The sequence below is a fragment of the Anolis sagrei genome, chromosome X, assembly GCF_037176765.1.
Source record: "Anolis sagrei isolate rAnoSag1 chromosome X, rAnoSag1.mat, whole genome shotgun sequence".
NCBI classification, from domain to species: domain Eukaryota; kingdom Metazoa; phylum Chordata; class Lepidosauria; order Squamata; family Dactyloidae; genus Anolis; species Anolis sagrei.
This window is the reverse complement of record NC_090034.1, coordinates 51,417,784-51,444,797: the sequence shown is the minus strand read 5'-3', so window position 1 is coordinate 51,444,797 and position 27,014 is coordinate 51,417,784. Positions and strand designations below refer to the sequence as shown.

General features: G+C 46.7%; 1 protein-coding gene across 1 annotated transcript; it reads right to left on the bottom strand.

The window, feature by feature from the left end:
* Window positions 1–1,388: 1,388 nt before the first annotated feature.
* On the bottom strand, window positions 1,389–24,100 carry LOC132781481 (granulocyte colony-stimulating factor receptor-like). The gene is made up of 14 exons (XM_067460733.1): window positions 24,028–24,100; window positions 18,867–19,017; window positions 16,105–16,286; window positions 15,843–15,997; window positions 13,852–14,032; window positions 11,695–11,777; window positions 11,263–11,482; window positions 10,544–10,732; window positions 9,645–9,746; window positions 8,272–8,418; window positions 7,750–7,890; window positions 4,119–4,221; window positions 3,927–4,017; window positions 1,389–2,401 (listed from the first exon to the last, which is right to left on the bottom strand). The coding sequence occupies exons 1-14, from the start codon at window positions 24,098–24,100 to the stop codon at window positions 1,961–1,963; spliced, it is 2,259 nt and encodes a 752-aa protein (XP_067316834.1). The 3' UTR covers window positions 1,389–1,960.
* Between the last annotated feature and the right edge of the window lie 2,914 nt (window positions 24,101–27,014).

Genomic DNA, 27,014 nt, shown 5'->3' with positions numbered 1-27,014 from the left:
TGTCATATAGGCAGTACAGTGTTCCCTCACTTATCGCAGGGGTTACGTTTCTGAACCACTATGATAAGTGAATATCCGCGATGTAGGGAAGCCCAGGCCCTACATCGGGCCTGAGCTTCCCTACAACGGCGCCCAAGGGGCCTCCGAGGAAGAGGAGGAGGAAGAAGTGGAGGAAGAGGGAGTTGCTGCTGCTCTGCTGCTTGCTGCAAGTGCTCGGGAACGCTCTTCTCCTTTGCTCTTCTCCTTCGCTCTTCTCCTCCTATTCCTCGGAGGCCCCTTGGGAAGCCCAGGCTGGTTGAGAAGAAGAGCGAAGAAGAATGAGAAGAAGAGCACCCCCCAGCACTTGCAGCAGGCAGCGACAGTGCAGCAGCAACTCTCTCCTCCTCTTCCTCAGAAGCCCCTTGGCAGTGGCATCAACGGCGCCCAAGGAGCCTCCGAGAAAGAGGCGGGAGTTACTGCTGCTGCGCTGTCGCTGCCTGCTACAAGTACTCAGGGGTGCTCTTCTTTTACTTCTCCTTCGCTCTTCTAATGCAGCCTGGGCTCACCCTCTTCCTCCGCCACCATCTCCTCCTCCTCCTAGCCCAAAGGGAGCAAGGCCCTGCCGCCTCCTGGGGCTCTGGCATCCTCCGGCCCCACCATTTGCCAGCACCTGGCTCCCCCCCCCATGGCTCGGGGGGGGGGGGGAGAGAAACCCGTAAAACAGCGAGTCCGCAATAGTCAAACTGCGAACTAGTGGGGGAACACTGTAAGTCCCATCCCCTTTGCCAGACTCATAGGTCCCGATGGTTGTCCTTTCCCGCCACCCAGCAGCCACATCGGATTATTGCGCCCCTTTGTATTCTGCTCCACATCCAGCAACTGATTGGCCTTTGTACCTTCTTTCCATCCCCCCCCCCCCCCAGCAGCCGAAAAAGGGATAAAGGCGGCTAAAAACACACACACAAACGGTTTGCTGTTTTGCTTGAGCTGCATCGTTTTCCCACAAGAGGCAAGATAACAAGATTGTTAAAACCACAAGCCATAAAAACACAACCCATCTTTTAAGAATGTTTTTAAGTTGGCCACTGCCTACCTACTTTCTCCCTTCTCCAGCTCAGAGAGGGCCTTTCTCATAATGTCTCCATGGCAAGACTATTGAGACTGCTGCCTGCCTACTTTCTCCCTTCTCCAGTTCCAAGAGGGCCTTTCTCACAATGTCTCTATGGCAAGACTATTGGTTGGGACTGCTGCCTGTGTACTTTCTCCCTTCTCCAGTTCCAAGAGGGCCATTCTTACAATGTCTCTATGGCAAGACTATTTGTTGGGACTGCTGCCTGCCTACTTTCTTTCTTCTCCAGTTCCAAGAGGGCCTTTCTCACTATGTCTCCATGGCAAGACTGTTTGTTGGGACTGCTGCCTGCCTACTTTCTCCCTTCTCCAGTTCCAAGAGGGCCTTTCTCACTATGTCTCCATGGCAAGACTATTTGTTGGGACTGCTGCCTGCCTACTTTCTCCCTTCTCCAGTTCCAAGAGGGCCTTTCTCACTATGTCTCCATGGCAAGACTATTTGTTGGGACTGCTACCTGCCTACTTTCTCCCTTCTCCAGGTCCAAGAGGGCCTTTCTCACAATGTCTCCATGGCAACAATATCATTGGGAGAAAGTAACCACTGTCATGTCTGTTTACTTTCTCCCTTCTCCAGCTTGGAGAGGGCCTGCCTCACAATGTCTCTGTGGCAATGTAGCTCCCTTGTGACTCTTTCCCTTTCCCACTGACCTCACAGTAGCCCACTCCACCTAGCGACAGCCTGTCTAGTGACATCACAGAGGGCCACTACACTTAGCAAAATAACCTTTTGCGGCACATACACACACATGCATACATTGACTTTTATAGAGAAGTGATGGTTTGCGGAGAGGGATAAAAGTATTAGCTAATACCAGAGCGGAGAGCGGCTTGATGGCCAAGACCAATGGGTGGGCTAGGAGCTTTGCGAGATATCTTTGTGTGGCATTTCCACCGGGCAGAGGCTCTTCTCCATCAGATTTGCCAGCAGCGGGAATTTACCTGCGGACCCGAGGGCCGCACGGTGCATGCCGGCCTCGTAGGTCAGATTCTGGAGCCAGACACCTTGTCCAAAGAGGGCTCCAGGGCGGCACACTTGCGGAGATTGGTCTGTTGGCTGCTTCGAGAGGGAGCAGGAAGGGCAGGGGCTGACGTCTTGGACCACGACCTTGGAGTAGTCCGCCTTGGGGAGATCCTCTTCGCCGGCCTTCTGGACTTGAACGAGCCACCGGGTGCTGAGGAGCCTTCCAAAGCTGGATCCGCCTTGCTGGGACGGAGGAGCTGCTTTCAAGACATCGGCGACAGTCAAGCCGAGATAGCCTTGGTTCCACTTTTCTGGGCAATGAGGAGGCAGATCCTGAAGATTGCAAAGAAGAGTAGGAGCTGATGTTCTAGGACAGTAATGCCACGACCCTTTCCTTAATACAGTTCCTGTCATTTTGCTACTGTTATGAATCATGACGCAAATATCTGATATGAAGGATGTATTTTCATTCACTGGACCAAATTTGGCACAAGTACCCGATACACCCACATGTGAAAACTGGTGTGGTTGGGCGGGGATTGATTTTGTCATTTGGGAGTTGTAGTTGCTGGGATTTATAGTTGACCTACAATCAAAGAGCATTCTGAACTACACCAGCAATGGAATTGAACCAAACTTGGCACACAGAAATCCCAATACCAACAGAAAATACTGGAAGGGTCTGGTGGGCATTGACCTTGCGTTTTGGAGTTGTAATTCACCTACACCCAGAGAGCACTGTGGACTCAAACAATGAAGGATCTAGACCAAACTTGGCAGGAATACTCAATGTACCCAAATGTGAACACTGGTTGAGTTTGGGGGAAATAGACCTTGATATGTGGAGTTGCCGTTCAGAGCATTTTGAACCCCACCAATAATAGAATTGGGCCAGACTTCCCACACAGAACCCCCATGACCAAAGAAAATACTGTGTTTTCTGATGGTCTTTGGTGACCCCTGTGAAACCCCATTTCAACCCCCCCCCCCCCCGGGGTCCTGAGCCCTATGTTGAGAAACACTGTTCTAGGACAAAACCCTCTGATGGGACGGTTTCTCCGCTTATGAACAAGCTTTTGCTGAAGGCTTTTCATGACCGGGATTGCTGGCATGTTGTGTAATTTCCGGGTTCACAGCAACCCAGTGGTTCTTTCCTTCCACCATGGCCACTCCACAGGTATATCTACTCCACTTCCTTTACTACCATCAGATCCTCTGAAGATGCCATTAGCCACAGATGCAGGCCAAACGTCAGGAGAAAATGCCGCTAGAACACATTGGCCATGCAGGAAACCACACAACATCCCAATGAGTTTTGATCCAAATCCAAAGAATGCTCCCTCAGTGGAGAGAAGTGGCCATTAGGCCATTCGACCCCTTTATTGTCAACTGGGGACAACGGAATAGAAACCCCCCTAAGGGACCAAATTGGGAAGGAGAGCAGACATCCAAAAGGACAGGATCTAGGATCCGAAAGAATCTTCATAAATCTTGGCCAAGAGTAACGAAAGGGAGCAAAGTATGGTACAGCGTTTAGGTGACTAAATGAAATGCCTGTTTTGAGTCCGAATGCAAGGAATAAACAACAGTGACAACAACAACAATAATGATGATGTAACATTATAGTAGGGATGACACTTTGCTTAGAAAGGGATCAAGAAGTCCGAGCTGAACCCGAACCAAGATTGGAATGTGACAGCTGAAAAAGCCAATGTAATTCATGTCTGGGTCAAACCAAGTTACAACCCCCTTTGACTAGCTCAGAACATCTTTGAAGGTTCAGACTAAAAGCCCTAGCAGATTCAAACCCTGCTGATACAAACACCACACCATTCCCTGTGGAGCCAAAGCCACGCACCTTACTAACCAGACACAGTTTGGGTGGCATCCATGTGGCGAGGCCGCTTTTTGATGGGTCCGGGATCTGTGGCCAGAGGTACTTCTGAATCCTGGAAGAACAACAGAACAAAAATGCGGAAAGGCTGAGATTCAGCTCCGGTCGTCTGATGGTTAGGACGGGCACCCCCCTATAACAGGTATGTTTACATACTTCCGATGCTTCCAGACGCAGATCAAAGAGCCAGCGATAAGGAGAAGGGTGAGGAGGAACCCCACACAAATAACAGAGAGGAACGTCTCCGTTTCCCCATAATCTGGTGAGAGACATTGGAAGGTTTATGGAGAAGTATGGCTGTAAGAATCAAAGAATCCTAAAGGTAGAAGGGACCACCAAAGGCTATCCAGTCCAACCCCTTCTTTCCTGCTCGTCAGGGAGACACTGATGGCCATCCACCCTCGCAGATATTCACAGATTCGTGGGTGTCTTATTTTTTTCATACACAGCCACCTATATTTATTATTATTCACAATTATTATTAACTTAATCATACCCTGCTTTTCTCCCCATGGGGCTCAAGGCAGCTAACAATCCTACACTAGACAAGTTTAAAAAGTGCAATACAAAAGTTAAATAGTAATGGGTAAAAACAGAATCAAAATACAATAAATACACTTAAATGGCATTTAAAATACATAGCCCCCCTCATCCTTGGTAAAGATAAAGGTTTTCCCCTGACATTAAGTCTAGTCATGTCCGACTCTGGGGGTTAGTGCTCATTTCCATTTCTAAGCCGAAGAGCCAGTGTTGTTCATAGACGTCTCCAAGGTCATGTGGTCGGCATGACTGCATGGAGTGCCGTTACCTTCCCGCTAGAGTGGTACCTATTGCTCACATTTGCATGAATTCGAACTGCTAGGTTGGCAGAAGATGGGGCTAACAGCGGGAGCTCATGCCACTCTCCAGATTTGAACATGCAACCTTTTGGTCAGTAAGTTCACAGCTCAGCAGATTAACCCACTACACCACCAGGGGCTCCATCCTTATGCATTTTGTAATGGAGGCATTCATGAAAAACACACACAAACAATGCTTATTCCTTCTAAATAACTGCTTTGAGTCTTTTTTTGGAGAGAAGAAGCAGAGTATAAATAAACATCATCATCATCAACAACAATAACAACAATCATAATAACAAATAACATTACATAATTTAGAACAAGTTCATTTTATCTTCTATATACATAATAAAAATGAAAATATGTATGCATGTGTGTGGCTGGGGTGTCCACTTACACAGACAGGTTCCTATTTCCACAAATAGCTATAACTCCCACCACTCGGGACACACCAATGGCCCTCCCTCCAATGACATTGCAGGTTATAGCGAGCTCTGTAAACATGTCCAAGAGTCCTGCCAATGTCTTCCACAAGTGCCATACTGCCCACCACCCAAGTGAAGGCTTTCATTCAGGCATAATTTCATCCTAGATTTTGTGTTTCCTCCACCACAGACATCCCATGTGTTTCTGACTCTCCATTGGTGAGGATTTTGCATGACCCTGCTCACTGCCTCTTCCTTAACCCTCTTTTCTATGTCACACAGCAAACAGAGGAATTGATCAGCAGCTGAACATACTAGAGAGGTTTGAGGAGTATTCGCCATGATTTATAGGAGTTAGAGGTACTGGGGTGTATAGTTCACCTGTAATCTAAGAGCACACTGAACTCCACCAACAATGGACCTGGAATTAACTTGGTACACAGAACGTCCATGACCAACTTTGGAGGGATTTAGAGGAGTTGTAGTTCACCTACATCCAAAGTGCACTATGAACCCAAACAATGATGGATCCGGATCAAACTTGGCATGCATACCTGATATGCTGAAATTTGATTACTGGAGGGGTTTGGGGGGAACTGACCTTTTCTGGAGTTGTAGTTCACCCACAACCAGGCCTCCACTGATGGATCGACCTGGACAAAACTTGGCACACAGAACCCCCATTACTGACTCAACCTGCTGGATGGTTTTGAGGGGACTGACTCACCATAGTGGGAGTTGTCGCTTACCCTACAGCCAGAGAGCACACTGAACCCCATCGATGATGCATCTAGAGCAAACTTGCCCAACATAACAAACTTTAAGTACTGATGGAGTTTTTGGGGGTTAATCTGGCATGATGGGAGTTGCAGTTCACCCACAACCTTATCAATTTTGTACAATTAAAAAAAAACCTGGGCAACGCCAGGGACCCAAGATGATGATGATGATGATAATAATAATAATAATAACAACAACAACAACAATAATAATAATAATAATAATTATTATTATTATTGTATTGTCGAAGGCTTTCATGGCCGGAATCACTCAGTTCTTGTGGGTTTTTTCGGGCTATATGGCCATGTTCTAGAGGCATTTCTCCTGACGTTTCGCCTGCATCTATGGCAAGCATCCTCAGAGGTAGAGGTCTGTTGGAATTAGGACAATGGGTTTATATATCTGTGGAATGGCTGGGGTGGGGCAAGGAGCTCTTCCCTGCTGCAATTAGGGTGTGAATGTTTAGCTAATCACCTTCATTAGCATTTGAAGGCCTGCCTGAACCTGGGAAAATCTGTTGCTGGGAGGTGTTAATCTGTGCCTGGTTTCTTCCTCTCTGTTGTTTAGCTGTTATAATTTTAGAGTTTTTTTAATACTGGTAGCCAGATTTTGTTCATTTTCATGGTCTCTTCCTTTCTGTTGAAATTGTCCACATGCTTGTGGATTTCAATGGCTTCTCTGTGTAGTCTGACATGGTGGTTGTTGGTGTGGTCCAGCATTTCTGTGTTTTCAAATAAAATGCTGTGTCCAGGCTGGTTCATCAGGTGCTCTGCTATGGCTGACTTCTCTGGTTGAAGGAGTCTGCAGTGCCTTTCATGTTCCTTGATGCGTGTCTGGGCGCTGCGTTTGGTGGTCCCTATGTAGACTTGTCCACAGCTGCAGCTTCATGTAGGCGTCTACCGTATACCATGCAGCTGTGGACAAGTCTACATAGGGACCACCAAACGCAGCGCCCAGACACGCATCAAGGAACATGAAAGGCACTGCAGACTCCTTCAACCAGAGAAGTCAGCCATAGCAGAGCACCTGATGAACCAGCCTGGACACAGCATTTTATTTGAAAACACAGAAATGCTGGACCACACCAACAACCACCATGTCAGACTACACAGAGAAGCCATTGAAATCCACAAGCATGTGGACAATTTCAACAGAAAGGAAGAGACCATGAAAATGAACAAAATCTGGCTACCAGTATTAAAAAACTCTAAAATTATAACAGCTAAACAACAGAGAGGAAGAAACCAGGCACAGATTAACACCTCCCAGCAACAGATTTTCCCAGGTTCAGGCAGGCCTTCAAATGCTAATGAAGGTGATTAGCTAAACATTCACACCCTAATTGCAGCAGGGAAGAGCTCCTTGCCCCACCCCAGCCATTCCACAGATATATAAACCCATTGTCCTAATTCCAACAGACCTCTACCTCTGAGGATGCTTGCCATAGATGCAGGCGAAACGTCAGGAGAAATGCCTCTAGAACATGGCCATATAGCCCGAAAAAACCCACAAGAACTGACGGATTATTATTATTGTCCCTGACACTCCTTGTACCTTGAGACTATCATGGCTAAAAACACATAAACATAATAAAATATACACACATGAAAATGTGTATGTACAGGCAGTCGCCAAGTTACGAACAAGAGAGTTTCTGTAGGTTTGTTCTGAAACTGAATTTGTATGTAAGTAGGAACAAGGACATTCTTTAAGTGGAATTCCAGCTCATGCCGCACTCACCGCTACTCCTCATCAGGACGGCCAAGGCGGGTCCCCGGGTGCTGCCTCCTTCAGTGGAAGCTGTGATGTAGATCCTGACCACGGAACCGGGCCTCAGGTCTTCAATGATGCAGCTCTGCACCGAACCTACGACCACCACCGCTGGCGGGAAACAAAGCGGAGACAACAACAACCATCATCATTAGGCATTTGTCCCCAAACCCCAAAGCCAAACAACGGTTTCGGGACATATTTCTATGACCTTATAATCATATTTCTCCATAAATCTGCGAATGTCTATGACGTTGGATGGCTATCCATCGGAAGGGATTGGACGGTGCCTTCCCAGCTAGTAGAAAGGGAGCTGGACTAGATAGCCTTTGTGGACCCCTCCTAACTTTCTGTGGTATTCCAACGAAAACAAGGTTCCACAGAAAATATACCCCTGCGAAAGGGTTCCACGACACCCAAAGGTTTGGAACCCCGTGGGTCTAGGACTGTGTCCCGCCGTTCGTTCCCCGGCTCAACCCAGCCCAGCCTTACTCCGCTCCTCTTTTCCGTCTTCCTTGTACCCAATGGAGTAGTTCCGGATCACGCCGCCCCGCTCCTTCAAGGGCAGCTTCTCCCACTGCAGCTTCATCCGGGTTTTCCAGACTTGGGTGGGATATAAAACTGGCGCCCGGAGTGGTGCTGAAAAGAGAGCGACGGATAAAGGGATTAATAGGTAACAGATCCAGGGAGCCGCCAACATTATAGGAGGTTCCTGGGTTCAGAACCTTACGGTATTCCCTTTAACATCAGATGACAAATGTCTACCAAATTCACCAGTGTGGAAGTTTAAAAAAAGTTGGGAAATTTGGGATAGGTTTGGTTATTGGTGAGTTGTCCCTTTGTCCAACTCATTGCCTTTTATACACAACCCCATTTTTTGAAAAATAAATAAAATGCCTCTCTAAGGCTGTTATTAGGAGGTCAGATCAATATGTTAGTCTTTTGGCTCTGCCCCTTTGGCTTCAGGTCCCACCCCTTTGGCTTTAGACCCAACCCCTTTGGCTATAGACCTTCCTCTTTGGCTTTAGACCCCTCCCCTTTGGCTTTTGCCCCTCCCCTTTGGCTTTAGACCCCTCCCCTTTGGCTTTTGCCCCTCCCCTTTGCCTTTAGACCCCTCCCCTTTGGCTTTAGACCCCTCCCCTTTGGCTTTTGCCCCACCCCTTGGCTTTAGACCCCATCTATTTGACCCTAAGGGAGCCCCCAGTGGCACAGTGGGTTAAAGCACTGAGCTGCTGAGCTTGTTGACCGAAAGGTCGCAGGTTCGATTCTGGGGAGAGGTGTGAGCTTCCGCTGTCAGCCCCACCTTCTGCCAACCTAGCAGTTCGAAAGCATGCAAATGTGAGTAGATCAATAGGTACCGCTCCGGCGGGAAGGTACCGGCGCTCCATGCAGTCATGCCAGCCACATGACCTTGGAGGTGTCTATGGACAACACCGGCTCTTCGGCTTAGAAATGGAGATGAGCACCACACTCCAGAGTCAGACATGACTGGACTTAATGTCAGGGGACAACCTTTACCTTTTTATTTGACTGTAAGTCCCACCCTTTGGCTTTAGCCACTCCCCTTTGGCTCTAGGCCCCTCCCCTTGGCTATAGGCCCCACCTTTTTATGGTAATCCCCACCCTTTGACTGTAGGTTCCCCCCCCCCCCCCCACTGGCTTCAGGCCCCTCCCTTTTGGATTTCTCTGTAACCTTTCTAAATTCAGTTCAAATCCTAAAGCTTTCTTTTGAAAACCTTTGATTCCCAGAAGTCAGTTTAAAGGTCAGTTTACTAGTTGAGAATGCCGGGCTGTGGTCTAGAAATTAAAATTTGGGAGAATGAAAAAAAAATTAAGAGTAAGATCCATTCTGGTTTAAAACTCACCTATCTGTTTGGAGTAACTGGTGGTCGATCCTGAGGCCCAAATTCTGCCATCAAGGAGCGCAAAGATCCTGAGGCTATAGAGCCGTCCAGGTTCGATGGCCTCTGCAAGGAAGGACAATAATAATAATAATTGATATTGTTATTATTATTATTATTATTATTATTATTAAAATAAATTTGATTCTTTAGTCCTAGTTCTCTATGAACCTGCTTAATGTCTAGGAAGCCAGGTGGCCATCTGTTGGGAGGGATCGGTTGGCGTCTAACTGGGTGGCAGAAAGGGGTTGGATTGGATGGCCTTTGGGAGTCCTCTGTGACTCTCACAGCCTTTGGTTCTACAGCCATATTTCTCCATAAGTCTGCCAATGTCTGTGGGGCTGGATGGCCATCTGTCAGGAGGGATCGGATGGTGCCTTCCTGCATGGCAGAAAGGGGTTGGATGGGATGGCCTTTGGGAGTCCCGTCTGACTCTCAAAGCCTTTGGTTCTACAGCCATATTTCTCCATAAGCCTGCCAATGTCTGTGGGGCCGGATAGCCATCTGTCGGGAGGGATCGGATGGTGCCTTCCTGCATGGCAGAAAGGGGTTGGATAGGATGGCCTTTGGGAGTCCCATCTGACTCTCAAAGCCTTTGGTTCTACGGCCGTATTTCTCCATAAGCCTGCCAATGTCTGTGGGGCTGGATGGCCATCTGTCGGGAGGGATCGGATGGTGCCTTCCTGCATGGCAGAAAGGGGTTGGATTGGATGGCCTTTGGGAGTCCTGTCTGACTCTCAAAGCCTTTGGTTCTACAGCCATATTTCTCCATAAGCCTGCCAATGTCTATGGGGCCGGATGGCCATCTGTCGGGAGGGATCAGATTGTGTCTTCCTGCTTGGCCACCCAAATGGCTTGCTCACCCTTAATGACCGCCCGATTGACGTTCCCAGGCTGACGGCACCAGAAAAACTTGGGGTTCCGCTTCTCCTCGGGCAACGGGCCCCACTCCAAGACGTAGGCCATTTCTGGAAAGCTGGGAAGGGACCATTGCAAAAGCAAGCCATTTCCCCCTGCTGGCGAGGCAAGGACTGGGATCGGGGAGAGAGCATCTAGAAAGGAAAACAGAGCCAAAATTGTGGTTTTTGCAAAGTTGCTAACTATATCCCTGGTCTGGAGGAGCTGTTGTCCCGCTGCTTTCACTTTCCTTTTTTTCCCTTCCTTCCCTTCTTTTTCTCTTTCCTTCCTTCCTTCCTCCCTCCCTCCCTTCCTCCCTCTCTTCCTCCCTCCCTCCCTCTCTTCCTTCCTTCTCTTTTCCCTTCTTTCCTTTCTTTCCCTTTTTTCCTCCTATTTCCTTCTTTCCTTCCCTTCTCCTTTCTCTAGCTTTGAGAGGTACGGCCTCACAGTGTCCCCAATGGCAACACAACTCTCTTTGTGGCTCTTCCCTTTTCCTTTCTTTCCCTTCTTTCCCTTCTTTCCCTTCTTTCTCTTCCTTCCTTCCTTCCTCCCTTCCTTCCTTCCCACTTTCCCTCCCATTCCCTTTTCTCCAGCTCTGAGAGAGCCATCCTCCCAATGTCCTCAACAGCAACATGACTCTCTTTTAGTGCTACCCTTCCTTCCGACGTGAATCCGGACCCCTTACCTTCTCTTCCTCCCGACGGTGGGACCACCAGTTTACTTGGTGGGGAGACCCCTGCGGTGTTGCTGGCCCTGAGGAGGAAGGTGTGCTCTATCCGGGCTGGGAGCGAGAGGGAGCACTGCAAGTCCCGAGTGTGGCATTGCAGGACGGCAGGCTCCCCGTCCCTCTGGGAGTAGAGGCAATAGGCCTGGATCTCGCCATTGGCTTGCTTGGGTTCCAAGGGCTGGATCAACCGGAAAGTAGGAATTAGCCCCAAAGAAGCGCAATGACAACATTCCCGAAATGAGATCAAGCAGAGGCTGGATGACTATCTATCGGGTGGCGGGCTTTGATTGTGTGTTCCCGTGTGGCAAAGGATGTGCACTGGATGGCCATCTGCTGGGAGGGTTTTGATGGCGTTTCCCTGCACAGTTCTCTATCACTTTTCCTGCTTACCTTCCACATCAGAACAACCGCTCTCTTCCCGTCGGCTTCAGGGGTCCCTAGTTTCCTCCAAAGCGCTGGCCCGTTGGAAGGAACTGCAGCAAAGAATCAAATCAAAGAATTGAAACCAGCAAGGAGTTATAGTTTAGTCGTTTCTACCAAAGGTCTTACAGGCAGGCAGTCCCTTTTCATTTTTTATTATTGTTTTTCAATGGAGTTGGAGGGGGGCAGAATAATTTAAATGGGTGTGTATAGTGATAGGCGTCAGATCATGTATTGTGTAATAATACCTAAACTGCTGAAGCACCAAGATAATATCATAACTGTATTGTTGAAAATTGTATATAGTTTGGGTATGCATGCCAAGTTTGCTCTAGATCAATGTTTCTCCACCTTCCTAATGCCGCGACCCCTTAATACAGTTCCTCATGTTGTGCTGACCCCCAACCGTAACATTATTTTAGTTGCTACTTCATAACTCTAAATTTGCTACTGTTATGAACCGTAATGTAAATATCTGATATGCAGGATGTATTTTCATTCATTGGACCAAATTTGGCACAAATACCAGATACGACCAAATTTGAATACTGGTGGGGTTGGGGGGGGGGGGGGTTGATTTAATCATTTGGGAGTTGTAGTTGTTGGGATTTATAGTTCACCTACAATCAAAGAGCATTCTGAACTCCACCAACAATGGAATTGAACCAAACTTGGCTCACAGAACTCCCAATACCAACAGAAAATACTGGAAGGGTTTGTTGTGCATTGACCTTGAGTTTTGGAGTTGTAGTTCACCTACATCCAGAGAGCACTGTGGACTCAAACAATGATGGATCTGTACCAAACTTGGCACAAATATTCCATATGCCCAAATATGAACACAAATGGAGTTTGGGGGAAATAGGCCTTGGCATTTAGGAGTTGTAGTTACTGGGATTTATAGAAAATACTGGAAGGGTTTGGTGGGCATTGACCTTGGGTTTTGGAATTGTAGTTGACCCCTCTGACACTCCCCCCCCCCACTCCTGCGACCCTCCCAGGGGTCCCAACCCCTAGGTTGAGAAACACTTGTCCAGATCCATCATTGTTTGGGTTCATAGGGCACTCTGGATGTAGGTGAACTAGAACTCCTATAAATCCTACCAAAGACCTCCAGTATGTTTTGTTGGTCATGAGGGTTCTGTATGCCAAGTTAGTTCCAGGTCCATCATTGGTATGTTTAGAGTGCCATTTTTAGATTGCAGGTGAACTATACATCCCAGGACCTACAACTCCTATAAATCAGGGTGAATTACTCCCAGACCTCTCTAGTATGTTCAGTTGCTGATCAATTCCTCTGTTTGCTGTGTGCCATAGGAAAGAATAGGAACAGATTAAGGGAGAGGCAGTGGGCAGGGTCATGCAAATTTCACACCAATGGAGAGAGAAAGAAACACTGGTATATTTGTGTTGGAGTGAAAACAGAACATCTAGGATTGAATTGTTCCCGCATGAAAGCCTTCAATTGGGTGGTGGTCAGTATGGTGTTTGTGGAGGACATTGGCAGGGCTCTTGGACATACTCATGGCGCTCGCTATAACCTGCAATGTCATTGGAGAGAGGGCCATTGGTGTCTCCTGGAGAGTGGGAGCTATGGCTGTTTGTGGAGGTGGGAGCGTGTCTGTGTAAGTGGATACCCCAGCCACACACACACATGTACATATTTTCACTTTTATTATGTGTATAGATCAGAGGTCTTCAAACTATTGCCCGGGGGCCGCATACGGCCCTCCAAATTCATTTACCCGGCTCTTGCTTTGGATCAACCTAAGTCTGAAACGACTTCAAAGCACACAACAACAACAACAATCCTATCTCATCAGCCAAAAGCAGGCCCATACTTCCCATTGAAATACTAATAAGTTTATATTTGTTAAAATTGTTCTTCATTTTAATTATTGTATTCTTTTTAAGTGTTTTTGAACTACAAATAAGATATGTGCAGTGTGCATAGGAATTCATTCATGTTTTTTTTCCAAATTATAATCTGGCCCTCCAACAGTTTGAGGGACTGTGACCTGGCCCTCTGTTTAAAAAGTGTGAGGACCCCTGGTATAGATTTTAAATATTATTTTAGATATTTTTTTTAAAAATAAAACATGTTTAAAAAATTAAAAATCTTCTCACCCGCGGGCCGCGTTTGCACAAATCTCACGGTGCTCCAGTCACTCCAATAAGGACCCCATTGGTTCAATAGAGAAGACATACATAGATACTTTGCTCGCACCTGGACTGAGTAGTTGGTGAAAGGGAAAAGGCCGCAGACGTTGGCAAAGGCAATGGCGTCCTCTGCAACTGTGAAGTTCACCTTAAAGGGATAAAGCAGGTTAGAGCTGCACGGGCCAGATATTTAATAAAAGAAGTTATTGTTTTCTTACAGAAGATGTAAAAATCAGACTAGGACTGATGGACCCTCCATGACTCTTAATAGTCTCGGTGGAATCAAGTAGCCAAAGATGAGAATCTTCGTAAGCATTAAGCAACCTAGCACCATAGGCTATAGGAAAGGACTGACCGACCGAACACAAAAGCCTTTAAATGAGTTGGATGAGCATCACTCAATGGAAGGGGTTGGACTAGATGACCTCTGTAGATCCCTCCATGACTCTTAACAGACTCATACATGAACCAATGGCATCAAATGGACATAGAGTACTGGAAAGAAGCAACCAGATTGGAAAGCCTTTAAACAAGGCTTGGATGGGCACCTCTCGATGGAAGGGGTTGGACTAGATGGCCTCTGTAGTTCTCTCCATGACTCTTAATAGACTCAATGGAATCAAGTGGCCAAAGATGGGAGTCTTCCTAAACGTTAGGGAACCTAGAATCGTAGGCTATTGGAAAGGAGCAACCAGAATGTGAAAGCCTTTAAACTAGGGTTGGATGAGCACCTCTTGATGGAAGGGGCTGGATTAGATGGCCTCTGTTGTTCCCTCCATGACTCTTAACAGACTCATACACGAACCAATGGAATCAAATGGGCATAGGCTATTGGAAAGGAGCAACCAGATGCAAAAGCCTTGGATGGGCAGCTCTTGATGGAAGGGGTTAGACTAGATGGCCTCTTAAAAGACTCAATGGAATCAAGTGACCAAAGCTGGGAATCTTCCTAAACATTAGGGAACTTAGAGTCATAGGCTACTGGAAAGGAGTGACCGGATGCAAAAGCCTTAAATGGGTTGGATGGGCATCTCTCGATGGAAGGGGTTGGACTAGATGGCCTCTGTAGTTCCCTCCATGATTCTTAACAGATCCATACATGAACCAATGGCATCAAATGGACATAGGCTATTGGAAAGGAGCAACTAGATGCAAAAGCCTTGGATGGGCACCTCTCGATGGATGGGGTTGGACTAGATGGCCTCTGTAGTTCCCTCCATTGACTCTTAAAAGACTCAATGGAATCAAGTGGCCAAAGATGGGAGTCCTCCTAAACATTAGGGAACCTAGAGTCATGGGCTATTGGAAAGGAGCAACCAGATACGAAAGCCTTTAAACGGGTTGGATGAGCATCTCTCAATGGACTAGATGGCCTCTGTAGTTCCCTCCATGACTCTTAACAGACTCATACATGAACCAATGGCATCAAATGGAAGGGGTTGATGAGCATTTCTCAAATGGACATAGGCTATTGGGAAAGAGAGACCAGAATGCGAAAGCCTTTAAACAAGGGTTGGATGAGCACCTCTCGATGGAAGGGGCTGGATTAGATAGCCCTTGTAGTTCCCTCTATGACTCTTAACAGACCCATACATGAACCAATGGAATCAAATGGACATAGGCTATTGGAAAGGAGAAACCAGATTGGGAAGCCTTGGATGGGCACCTCTCGATGGAAGGGGTTGGACTAGATGGCCCTTGTAGTTCCCTCCATGACTATTAACAGACCCGTACATGAACCAATGGAATCAAATGGACATAGGCTATTGGAAAGGAGCAACCAGATTGGAAAGCCTTGGATGGGCACCTCTCGATGGAAGGGGTTGGACTAGATGGCCCTTGTAGTTCCCTCCATGACTCTTAACAGACATGAGCCAATAGAATCAAATGGCCAAAGATGAACCTAGAGCTGTAGGCGATTGGAAAGGACTGACCGAACGCGAAAGCCATGCTCTCACCTGCATCCAGGAGCTCTCTGCCATGTCCTGGTATTGGATCTCATATTGGGCTTCCGACGCGGAGAGGATCTCGTCCCCTGGCAAGTGCCATGACACCTGGAAGCAATGGCTGTGGTTCGCAGTGATAGCATCAATCACTGGTGGACTGAGTTTGACTGGGATGCAGAGGACAAAAAGGAGGCTCTCAAAGGGCAAGGGGAAAGACCTCGATACCATTTCCCCCCTCGAGGTTAGGACATGTTACCAAACCCGTGCTACTTACCAACGCTCATCCCATGGATGCACGTCTCCGAAGAGCTCAGCTGGCCATCTTGGTTCTTCCCTACGAGTCGGATTTTGTAGAAAGCGAAGAGATTTTCAATGGGGATGCTGCAGGAACGCTCTCCCGGCCCGACAACACATTGCATGGGGCCCCCGAAGTCTCGCCGGCAACGTCCAGATTCCCTGAAACGGGATGTTGTTTTAACCACCAATTCTTACGGCTTCGGAGTCAACAGGGCTGTGTTTTAATTCTCACGGTCCAAGTATATTTCAGATCTGACTCAACAGCTCAGACTAAAACCCAACACAGATTCACCGTTCCATCATGGCCAAGAAGGAATGGAACTGTAGAACTATATCATCCAAGTGTCAGAATATAGTTCAGCAAAATTCGAGGGCTCGTTCATTTTAATATGTAGCTTTTACAGAAATACGTTTTGACACGTGTATCTGTAGTGTTTCTGCAATATTTATATGTTTTAATCATTCAGTCCTGGGGATCACAACCAGATACAGTGAAGACATCTGCCCTTGCGCTATGCTACTCTGCTGCTGAGTACGCATGCCCAGTGTGGAACACATCTCAACACACTAAAACAGTGGATGTGGCTCTTAATGAGACATGCCGCATTATCACAGGGTGTCTGCGCCCTACACCACTGGAGAAATTACACTGCTTAGCCGATATTACACCACCCGACATCCGCCGGGAAGTAGCAGCCAATAGTGAAAGGACCAAGGCAGAGACATCTCCAGCTCATCCCTTGTTTGGGTATCAGCCAGCACGTCAACAACTTAAATCAAGAAATAGTTTTCTTAGATCTACAGAGACACTCGCTGGAACACCTCAGCAAGCGAGAGTTCAAAAGTGGCAGGCTCAAACCCAGCACCTCAATCCGTGGGTGATACCAAATGAGAGACTCCCCCCAGGGCACACAGAAGACTGGGTGACTTGGAAGGCGCTGAACAGACTGCGCTCTGGCACCACGAGATGCAGAGCCAATCTTAAGAAATGGGGCTACAAAGTGGAATCCTCGACATGCGAGTGTGGAGAGGAGCAAACCACTGACCACCTGCTGCAATGCAACCTGAGCCCTGCTACATGCACAATGGAGGACCTTCTTGCGGCAACACCAGAGGCACTCCAAGTGGCCAGATACTGGTCAAAGGACATTTAATCAGCTACCAAGTTTGCAAAATTTGTGTTTTTTTAAATCTGTTTGTTTTGTTCTGTTAGAAATGTAATACAATGTTCTGGTTGCGGATGACATGATAAATAAAAAATAAAATAATTATTCTGTAACCCACCTCGAGGAGAGGCAGGTAAGAAATAAAACAGTAGCAACAACAGCAACAGACCACACAACCTCTGAGGATGCCTGCCTTAGATGTGGGTGAAACATCAGGAGAGAATGCTTCTGGAACATAGCCAGACAGCTTGGAACACTCACAGCAACCCAACAACAACAACAACAATGATGACGACAATAATAATAATAATAATAATAATAATAATAATAGATACATGGCTTGTTGGACCTGGACCTATGTGTGAGGGGAAGGGAGGGAGGGAGGGAGGGAGGGAGGGAAAAAGAAGGGAAGAGAAAGAAAGGGAAAAGGAAGTTCGGGAGGAAGGAGAGTGAAGAAAGAAGAAAGAGAGGAAGGGAAAGGGAAATGTATGAGGGGAGGGAAGGAAACAGAGAGGAAAAGGAAGAGGAAGGAAGAGAGGGAGGAAAGAAGGAAGAGAGGAGAATGAAATAAGGGAAGGGAATGGAAAGAAAGAAGTGTGGGGAAGGTGTGTGAAGGAAAGCAATGGAAGAAAGAAAAAAAGGAAAGGAAAGAAAGAAAGGGGAAAGGTATGAGGAACAAAAGAAGAAAAAGAAGGGAAGAGAAAGAAAGGGAAGCATGGGAGGGAGAAGGAAGAAAGGAAGGAGAGAAGAGGAAGGAAAGGAAGGGGGAAAGGTATGAAGGGAGGAAAGGAAAGAAAGAGAAAAGGGAAGAGAAAGGAAGGAAGAGAGGGAGAAGAATGAAAAAAGAAAAGAGGAAGAGTGGGGAATGTGTATGATGGAAAGCAATGAAAGAAAGAAAGAAAGAAAGAAAGAAAGAAAACCCAAAGGTATGAGGAAGGAAGGAAAGAAAGAAGGAGAAAAAGAAGGGAAGAGAAAGAATGGGGAAAGGAAGGACAGGAGGGAGTGGGGAGAATGATGAAAGTAAGGAGGGAAGAAGGGAGAGAGGAAGGAAAGGAAGGGAAAGGGTATGAAGGGAAGGAAAGAAAGAAAGAGAAAAAAGGGATGAGAAAGGAAGAAAGAAACAAGAGACAGACAGGGGATGAATGAAAGAGAGAAGGGAAAAGAAGAAAAGAAGAGTGTGGAAGGTGTATGAGGAAAGAGAGAAAGGGAATAGAAAGGGGAACAGGTATGAAGAGAGGGAAGGAGAGAAAGAGAAGGAGGAAGAGAAAGGAAAAGAGAAGGAAGAGAGGGAGAGGGGAAGAAAAAAAAAGGAAGGAAGGAAGAGAAAGGAGAAAAAGAAGAAGAGGGGAAAGGTGTATGAGGGAAAACAAGGGAAGAAGGAAAGAAATGAAGAAAAGAGAGGGAGAGATACGTGAGGGAAACACAGGAAGGAAGCAAAGAGCCACAAAGCAAGCCTTGTCATGGAGACAGAACTGGAGAAGGGAGAAAGTGGGCAGGCAGAAATCTCAATGATGCCTGAGATACTAGTACGAAATAGATTTATCAGACGCAAAATACTAAAAAAGCAACTTACTCTGTCACATGGAGGACGTACGTTGTTGGAGGATGTGTCTCAGGCAGTAGATCCCAGTAGCAGGTAATGTTTTTTGCCCAGAAAGTGACACAGTAGTCAATGTTCAGGACACTCGGGCTCACTGCGAAGAGAGGCACATTGATAAACAGCTCTTAGAATTGCTTAGTCCCATGATGTTTTTATGCCCGTCTGTCCATCTCTCTGTCTGTTTGCACTGCAAAGCCTATTGCTAGGTGAAGTGGCCCTCTTGATGTCACTAGGAAAGAAAGGCGATCTGTTTATGTATGAGGGGAAGGGAGGGAAGGAGGGAAGGAGGAGTCACAGAGAGAGCCCCTTTGCCATGGAGACATTGAGAGGTAAGCCCTCTCAGAGCAGCAGAAGGGAGAAAGAAGACTGTCTCAGAGCTGGAAAAGGGAGAAAGTAGGTCTTCTTCTTGGAAAAAGGGAGGAAGAAGACATTCTTGGAGATGGAAAAGGGAGAAAGAAGGCATTCTTTCTGAAAAAGGGAGAAAGTAAACCTTTTCATATCTGGAGAAGGGAGACATTAGGTCTTTTTTGATCTGGAAAAGGGAGGAAGAAGGCATTCTTTCTGAAAAAGGGAGAAAGTAAACCTTCTCATAGCTGGAGAAGGGAGACATTAGGTCTTTTTTGAGCTGGAAAAGGGAGAAAGTAGGCCTTCTTTCTGGAGAAGGGAGAAAGAAGGCCTTCTCAGAGCTGGAGAAAGAAGACCATCTCAGACCTGGAAAAAGGCGAAAGTGGGCCTTCTTTCTGGAGATGGGAGAAACAAGGCCTTCTCAAAGCTGGAGAAGGAGGAAAGTGGGCCTTCTTTCTGGAGATGGGAGAAATAAGGCCTTCTCAGAGCTGGAGAAGGAAGAAGAACATCTCAGAGCTCGAAAAAGGAGAAAGTGGACATTCTTTCTGGAGAAGGGAGAAACTAGGCCTCCTCAGAGCTGGAGAAGGAAGAAAAGTACCATCTCCAAAAAGGGAGAAAGTGGCTAATCTTTCTGAAGAAGGAAAACCTTCTCAGAGACAGAGAAGGAAGGAAGAAGACCTCGGAGCTGGAAAAGAGAGAAAGCAGACCTTCTTTCTGGGGGTGGAAGAAAGAAGGCCTTCTCAGAGCTGGAGAAGGAAGAAAGAAGACTGTCTCAGAGCTGGAAAAAGGAGAAAGTGGGCCTTCTTTCTGGGGAAGGGAGAAAGAAGACCTTGGAGCTGGAAAAGGGAGCTTGAGGAGTGGCAGGAAAGCGGGAAAGAAAAAAAGAAGGGGAAAAAAAGGAAGGTAGTGAGGGAAGGGTGAAGAAAGAAAAAGGAAGGAAGGACAAGAAAGGGAAGGAGGAAAGGGAAGAAAGGATGAAGCAGGGGGAAGTGATCCCTCCTTCACCCAGGCATATACTCTAGTAAATAATCCATTGCAAGGAGTAATAGGGAGGCTTTTGAGCCAGGTCTCAGGTTCTTTTTGGAGGCCTTACCATATTCGTCAGTGGGACAAATGGGTGGATTAGGAGCTCCTGACTCACTGGGAAATTGTCATCAGCGCCATTGTGTTCCTCGGGATCCCCAAAGCAGAAGGAAGCATGCAATGGGAACATTAAGTCTCCCACCGGAGCCAACATCTCCTTCGGCACAGCGAAGGCTTGACAGCTGGCTGATTAAGTGGTGATTAAGGCTTGGCTCTCCGTGTTTTCCAAGCCATCAATGGCACACGTCTTGAGCTCCACGGGAGGGACTACCTTGGCACCGTGTGTTGCCAAGCGGAGAATTTGGTCCTCCTACTACTGCAAAATCAAAGTTTATGGGGTTTCTACGTGTGACTGCATTGACCCTAAATGCGTTCCATGCACTCCGTTGGAAATCAAGCAACCCAAGGAGTTGATGGGCCTCAAAGTCTGGAGATGTTTCACCTCTGGGTTTTGTCTCTCCTGCTTCACTACTTCTTGCCCAAAAGCAATTACTCGCAGCCCCCTTTCCTCCCCAAGGACTTGGGGCTGATGACGGCTAGATTCCCCAAAAGGTTCAAGCGGACGGGTTTGAGCGATTTATCTGCTGCGGACAGAACGTTCCCTCCGCTCCTAGAATATGAATTTGGAACAAAATAGAAACAACGACGAGGCGGCGGCACATAGCGAGCGAGCGAGCGGTTTGGAGATGCAAGCTAAACAGATCGACTTACAACGCTTAGGACATAAAAACAACCATCTCGGCTGATCAACAAAAGCCCAAGGGGGAGAGGCAATGGGGATCTGAAGCGGACACGACAAAAGCGCCTTGCTTCCCGACTTCTGATGCCTTTGGTCATATTCCACCTCTGAAGCACAGCATTTGCTTCCCGCTGGGTTCGATTTCCACCTTCCCAGGCTGGTGCCAGACAGTTATCACCTGTGCATTTTTCACATTGGAATGATCGAATCAGAAGGGACCCCAAGAGACATCCAGTCCGACCCCTCTTTGGTCAGGTGGGAAAACACAATCCGATCCCTCCTGGCAGATGGTCATCCAGACTCTTGTTTATTTATTTATCATGTCAGAAGCGAATTGAGAACAAAGTTATAATATACTAGCTGTCCCCTGCCAGGCGTTGCTGTAGCCCAGTCTGGTGATCTAGAAAATAAAGTAATGAGACGGTGCTGGTTTCTAATATATGTAATTTCTTTATGCTTGTGGGTAAATGGTATTTCTTGCTGTTTCTTTGTCAGTGTTGATGTGGAGAGTGTCTGGTTTGCCTACTCTGGAACATGCAACATATCATTGTCATTCTTTAGGGGTCCCTTTCAAATCTATGATACTATATCTGACATATACATATATATGTGCGTGTGTGAATCATATATATCTATATCGATGGCTGGATGGCTCTTTGTCAGGAGGGCTTTGATTTTGTTTTCTTGCCCTGGTGAAGGGAGTTGGACTGGATGGCCTAAAGGCAGCATTTCTCAACCTGGGGGTCGGGACATCTGGGAGGGGGGTTGCGAGGGGGTGTTGGAAGAGTTGCCAAAGACCACCAGAAAACACAGTATTTTCTGTTGGTCTTGGGGATTCTGTGTGGGAGGTTTGGCCCAATTCTATCATTGGTGAGGTTCAGAATGCTCTTTGATTGTTGGTGAACTATAAATCCCAGTAACTACAACTCTCAAATGTCAAGGTCTATTTCCCCCAAACTCCATCTGTGTTCATATTCAGGTATATGAGGTATCCGTGCCAAGTTTGGTCTAGATCCATCATTGTTTGAGTCCACAGTGGTCTCTGGATGTAGGTGAACTACAATTTCAAAACTCAAGGTCAATGCCCACCAAACCCTTCTAGTGTTTTCTGTTGGTCATGGGCGTCCTGTGTGCCAAGTTTGGTTCAATTCCATTGTTGATGGAGTTCAGAATGCTCTTTGATTGTAAGTTAACTATAAATCCTAGCAACTACAACTCCCAAATGACAAAATCAATTTTTTTAGTGATGGTCACTCCTTGGGTTAGTAGGTGTCTTTCGGCATTCACAGAGGTTGTGAGGTCTGTTGGAAACTAGGAAAATTTTCCTAGTTTCCAACAGACCTCACAACCTCTGAGGATGCCTGCCATAGATGCAGGTGAAACGTCAGGAGAGAATGCTTCTAGAACATGGCCAGACAGTCCGAAAAACCTACACCAATCCACTGATTCCAGCCATGAAAGCCTTTGACAACATAGGTGAAATTTTGGTAATTCGGCAATCATTCGGAGTTGGAAAGGACAAAAATGGTGTTGCTTAATTTATTTATTTATTTATTTATTAGATGCACTTATTGACCGCCATTCTCAGCCCTTACGGGCGACTCATGGCGGTGTACAGTACACATAAAAAGACAGTTACAGAGACCATGTTATTGGAGTTCTACTATATGCTGATGACAACATCGTCTGTGCACATTCAGAAGAAGACCTACAAGCCACTCTAAACCCCTTCGCAGAAGCATACAAGAAGCTCGGCCTGTCATTGAACATTGAGAAAACCAAAGTGCTCTTCCATCAGTCACCAGACAATCCCTCTCCAATGCCAGAAATACAGCTTAATGGTGTAACATTAGAAAATGTTGACCATTTCTGCTCCCTTGGCAGCCACCTCTCCACCAAAATCAACATCGACACCGAAATACAACACCGCCTGAGCTCTGCGAGTGCAGCATTTTTCCGAATGAAGCACAGAGTGTTTGAGGACCGGGGCATCTGTAGGGATACCAATGTGCTTGTTTATAAAGCTATATGCCTGCGAGACGTGGATTATTTACAGACGTCACACTCAACTGCTGGAACGATTCCATCAGCGCTGCCTCCAAAAAATCCTGCAAATCTCTTTGGAAGACAAGTGGACAAATGTCAGCGTGCTAGAAGAAGCAAAGACCACCAGCATTGAAGCAACTCCGCTGGACTGGCCACATTGTCCGGATGCCCAACCACCATCTCCCAAAGCAGTTGCTCTATTCCAAACTCAAGAACGGAAAACATAATGTTGGAGGACAGGAAAAGAGATTTAAAGACGGGCTCAAAGCCAGCCTTAAAAACTCTGGCATAGGCACTGAGAACTGGGAAGCCCTGGCCCTTGAGCATTCCAGCTGGAGGTCAGCTGTGACCAGCAGTGTTGTAGAATTTGAAGAGGCACGAATGGAGGGCAAATGAGAGAAACGTGCCAAGAGGAAGGCGCATCAAGCCAACTGTGACCGAGACCGCTTTCCACCTGGAAACTGATTCCCTCACTGTGGGAGAACATGTGAGTCAAGAATAGGGCTCTAGAGTCACCTACGGACCCACCGCCAGGACACCGCACTTGGAAGGCAATCCTACTCGGACAACGAGGGATCGCCTAAGTAAGTAAAAAGTAAGAATAGTGTTATTGATACGGTTCCTATCCCTTCTCGTAAGTAGTGCAAACAAGGTATGTTTACTGTTGTCCAATGGAAATACTTTTAAGACTACTATTTCACAGATAGCACAATGAAGAAAACCATAATGTACATGTTAATGATGGCACAAAGTTCAGACTCTTGTTGTCACTGATGCGGGATGTACATAGCCGGATTTGTGACATATATTTGCAGCATCTCTGCTTGGGCAATGCTGGGAGTTGTCATCCCAAAATGGTATATGTAGTCCCATTGGTCTTATTAAGGCTGGGAGAGGAACATGTCCCGCCTCCGCTCTTACCTGAGCTGGAAGCCGGAAGGAGGAGGAAGGCAGCCGCAATCCACCCCAGAGCCAGCTGCATCCTGAAGGCCATGGCGCATAAGGAGCCTTGGGGAGAGAAGAAAAGAAAAGAGCAAAGAGGGTTGTTGTTTCCCTGCAAAGGAGACCTCCTTTCAAACCGTACGGCTGTGCGCAGGCAAGGGTCTACCCACACAGTACTTCTGGGGAAAGGACAGATTCGACCAGGAAGTCTAAGTGTGCGGAAGGCCTATTTTAGAAGGAACATTGCCACTTTCCTCCTCTGCCTTTCTTCTAGTGCTAGCGTGAAGTTGAACCAAGGCAAAAGAGGGTTTTGGGGCCCAAGCGGCAAGCAAAAAGTCCTGGGTTCTGATCCTAGCAAAGCTGGAAAGTGGCGTAGCAAAGACACTCTCCAATACCTTGGAGAGTCTACTATATTCTGTGAAGCTGTGAACAAGGCGTCTACATAGGGATCACCAAACGCAGCAGCATTGCCCAGAAACAAAGCAAAGAAGACTTGCTTTAAACAGACAAGGGTTCTTTCTCCCACTGTGGACATTAGTCAAAACATCAAATCATCCGGGCGTCCCCTGGGCAATATCCTTGCAGACGGCCAATTCTCACACCAGAAACGACTTGCAGTTTCTCAAGTCGCTCCTGACACGAAAAAAAAACCAACAACTCTATGCAAATACCTTCACTGATTGACTTTGCAGCTTCATAGCTACTCAATGCTAATTCAAGCTTGCTAATTGCAATATTCACACTTGCTTGCTTCACTACCTCTATGCAGGGACCCTCACTGATTGACTTTGCAGCTTTGTGGCTACTCAATGTTATTTGAGCTTGCTGATTCCAATATCCACATTTGCTTCAAACAAACAAGGGTTCTTTCTCCCACCCTGGACATTATTCGACAGAATACACACACTCCGCTTGCTTCAATACCCTCACTGATTTACTTTGCAGCTTCATGGCTACTCAATGTTATTTGAGCTTGCTAATTCCAACATCCACGTTTGCTTCAAACAGACAAGGGTTCTTTCTCCCACCCTGGGCATTATTCCACAGAATACACCCACCCACACACACACACTCCGCTTGCTTCAATACCCTCACTGATTAACTTTGCAGTTTCATGGCTACTCAATGCTATTTGAGCTTGCTAATTTCAATATCCACATTTGCTTCAAACAATCAAGGGTTCTTTCTTCCACCCTGGACATTATTCCACAGAATACACACACACACACACACACACTCCGCTTGCCTCAATACCCTCACTGATTGACTTTGCAGCTTCATGGCTACTCAATACTATTTGGGCTTGTTAATTCCAACATCTGCACTTGCTTCAAGCAGACAAGGGTTCTTTCTCCCACTCTGGACATTTTTCCACACACACACACACATATATATATACTACTCCGCTTGCTTCACTGCCAACAGAAGAACCTCTGAAGATGCTGGCCACAGATGCAAGCAAAACATTAGGAGATAATGCTACTTTAACATGGCCCTAGAGCTCAAAAACGCACAGCAACTGAGTACCTTGGAGAGTTCAGTGAAAGCATTGTTGTAGTGATAGGTTTTGGGATTGGTGGCAAAAGCAGGGCTTGCATTCATCAACCTTGCAGGATTCTTTGCCATTTGAAAAGTACAGCATCCATGACTGCTTGGTCTTGGGTTTGAACGACTGTCAATGCCACTCGATAGTGGACTAGATTGTCTCAGAAGGTGGCAAATTCTCCTTTTGTGGGAGAAGTTCGACATATTTCCAGGTTGCTGTACCTATGTATTACTGCCTTGCAGAACTGGACTAGATGCTTGTGGGATCCTATCTGATATTCCCAACCTTTTTGAATCATGGAAGTCTTATTCTGTCCTTGATTTTCCTGCAGAATCCGAACTCTGTCCTGAAGCATCATGAACACGCAAAAAACCTTTTTTTCTTTCATTTTGGTGTTCTGTATAATGCAGTAAGTTGGGGAAACATTTGAAGTATCACCACAAACATTGACTTTGGTACAGGACAATATTGGGGATCAACACAAAGCTTGATTTAGTGCAGGGAAATATGGGAAGTGCAGAATGAAACTCCAGTTAGGGCAAAGATTGGCAGCCAGATTACTAATTTAGGCTGGTTATAGGGAGAATACGATGCCCTTGCTAAAGCAGCTCCACTGGCTTCCAACGAGTTTCCGGTCCCGATTCAAAGTGCAGGTTATCGCCTACAAAGCCCTATACAGTTTGGGTCTAAGCTACCTTTGAGACTACATCTCCTTCTATGGACTGGTGTGGGCACTAAGTTATTATTATTATTATTATTATTATTATTATTATTATTAACTTTATTTATACCCCGCAAAATCTCCCAAAGGACTCGATGCGGCTTACAATGGCCAAGGCCGCCGACAACACAGCATACAATACACAATAAATTCATAAGCAAATAATAAACCATCAAGCAAGACAATAAGACAATCAACAATAACATCGTGACACAATTAAAACCAAAGGCCGGGCCAAATGTAATGGACAAAATTAAAAGTGCTGAGCTTGACAGGTAAAATGTGAAGGGTGTTGGAGGTAGGTGCAATGTGCAGATAATCCTGAGTCTCTAACAAGGTGCATTTGGGACTTGAGGCCAGGAGTTTCCTATTCTGAAAAGGCACACTGGAACAGCCAGGTCTTCAGGCTCTTCCTAAAGACAGCCAGCATTGGGGTTTGTCTGATATCCTTGGGGAGAGAGTTCCAGAGTCGGGGGGCTACCACAGAGAAGGCCCTGTCCCTCGTCCCCACCGAGGGTGCCTGCGACGCAGGTGGGATTGTGAGCAGGGCCTCTCCAGATGATCGGAGGTAATGTGCGGGTTCGTAAACGGAGATGCGGTCACGCAGGTAGGCAGGTCCCAAACCATTTAGGGCTTTGTAGGTAAGTACCTGCACCTTGACTTGGGACCGGAAAATGAACGGCAGCCAATGGAGCTCCT

Bases quoted from the DNA above. Each gene is read 5' to 3' on its own strand.
- LOC132781481 (XM_067460733.1), bottom strand. From the start codon at position 24,100: ATGGCCTTCAGGATGCAGCTGGCTCTGGGGTGGATTGCGGCTGCCTTC. The intron at 16,287-18,866 runs GTAAGTTGCTTT...ATCCCGTTTCAG, and splicing joins TACGTCCTCCATGTGACAGA to GGAATCTGGACGTTGCCGGC. The intron at 10,733-11,262 runs GTAAGGGGTCCG...TTTCCTTTCTAG, and splicing joins ACCGTCGGGAGGAAGAGAAG to ATGCTCTCTCCCCGATCCCA.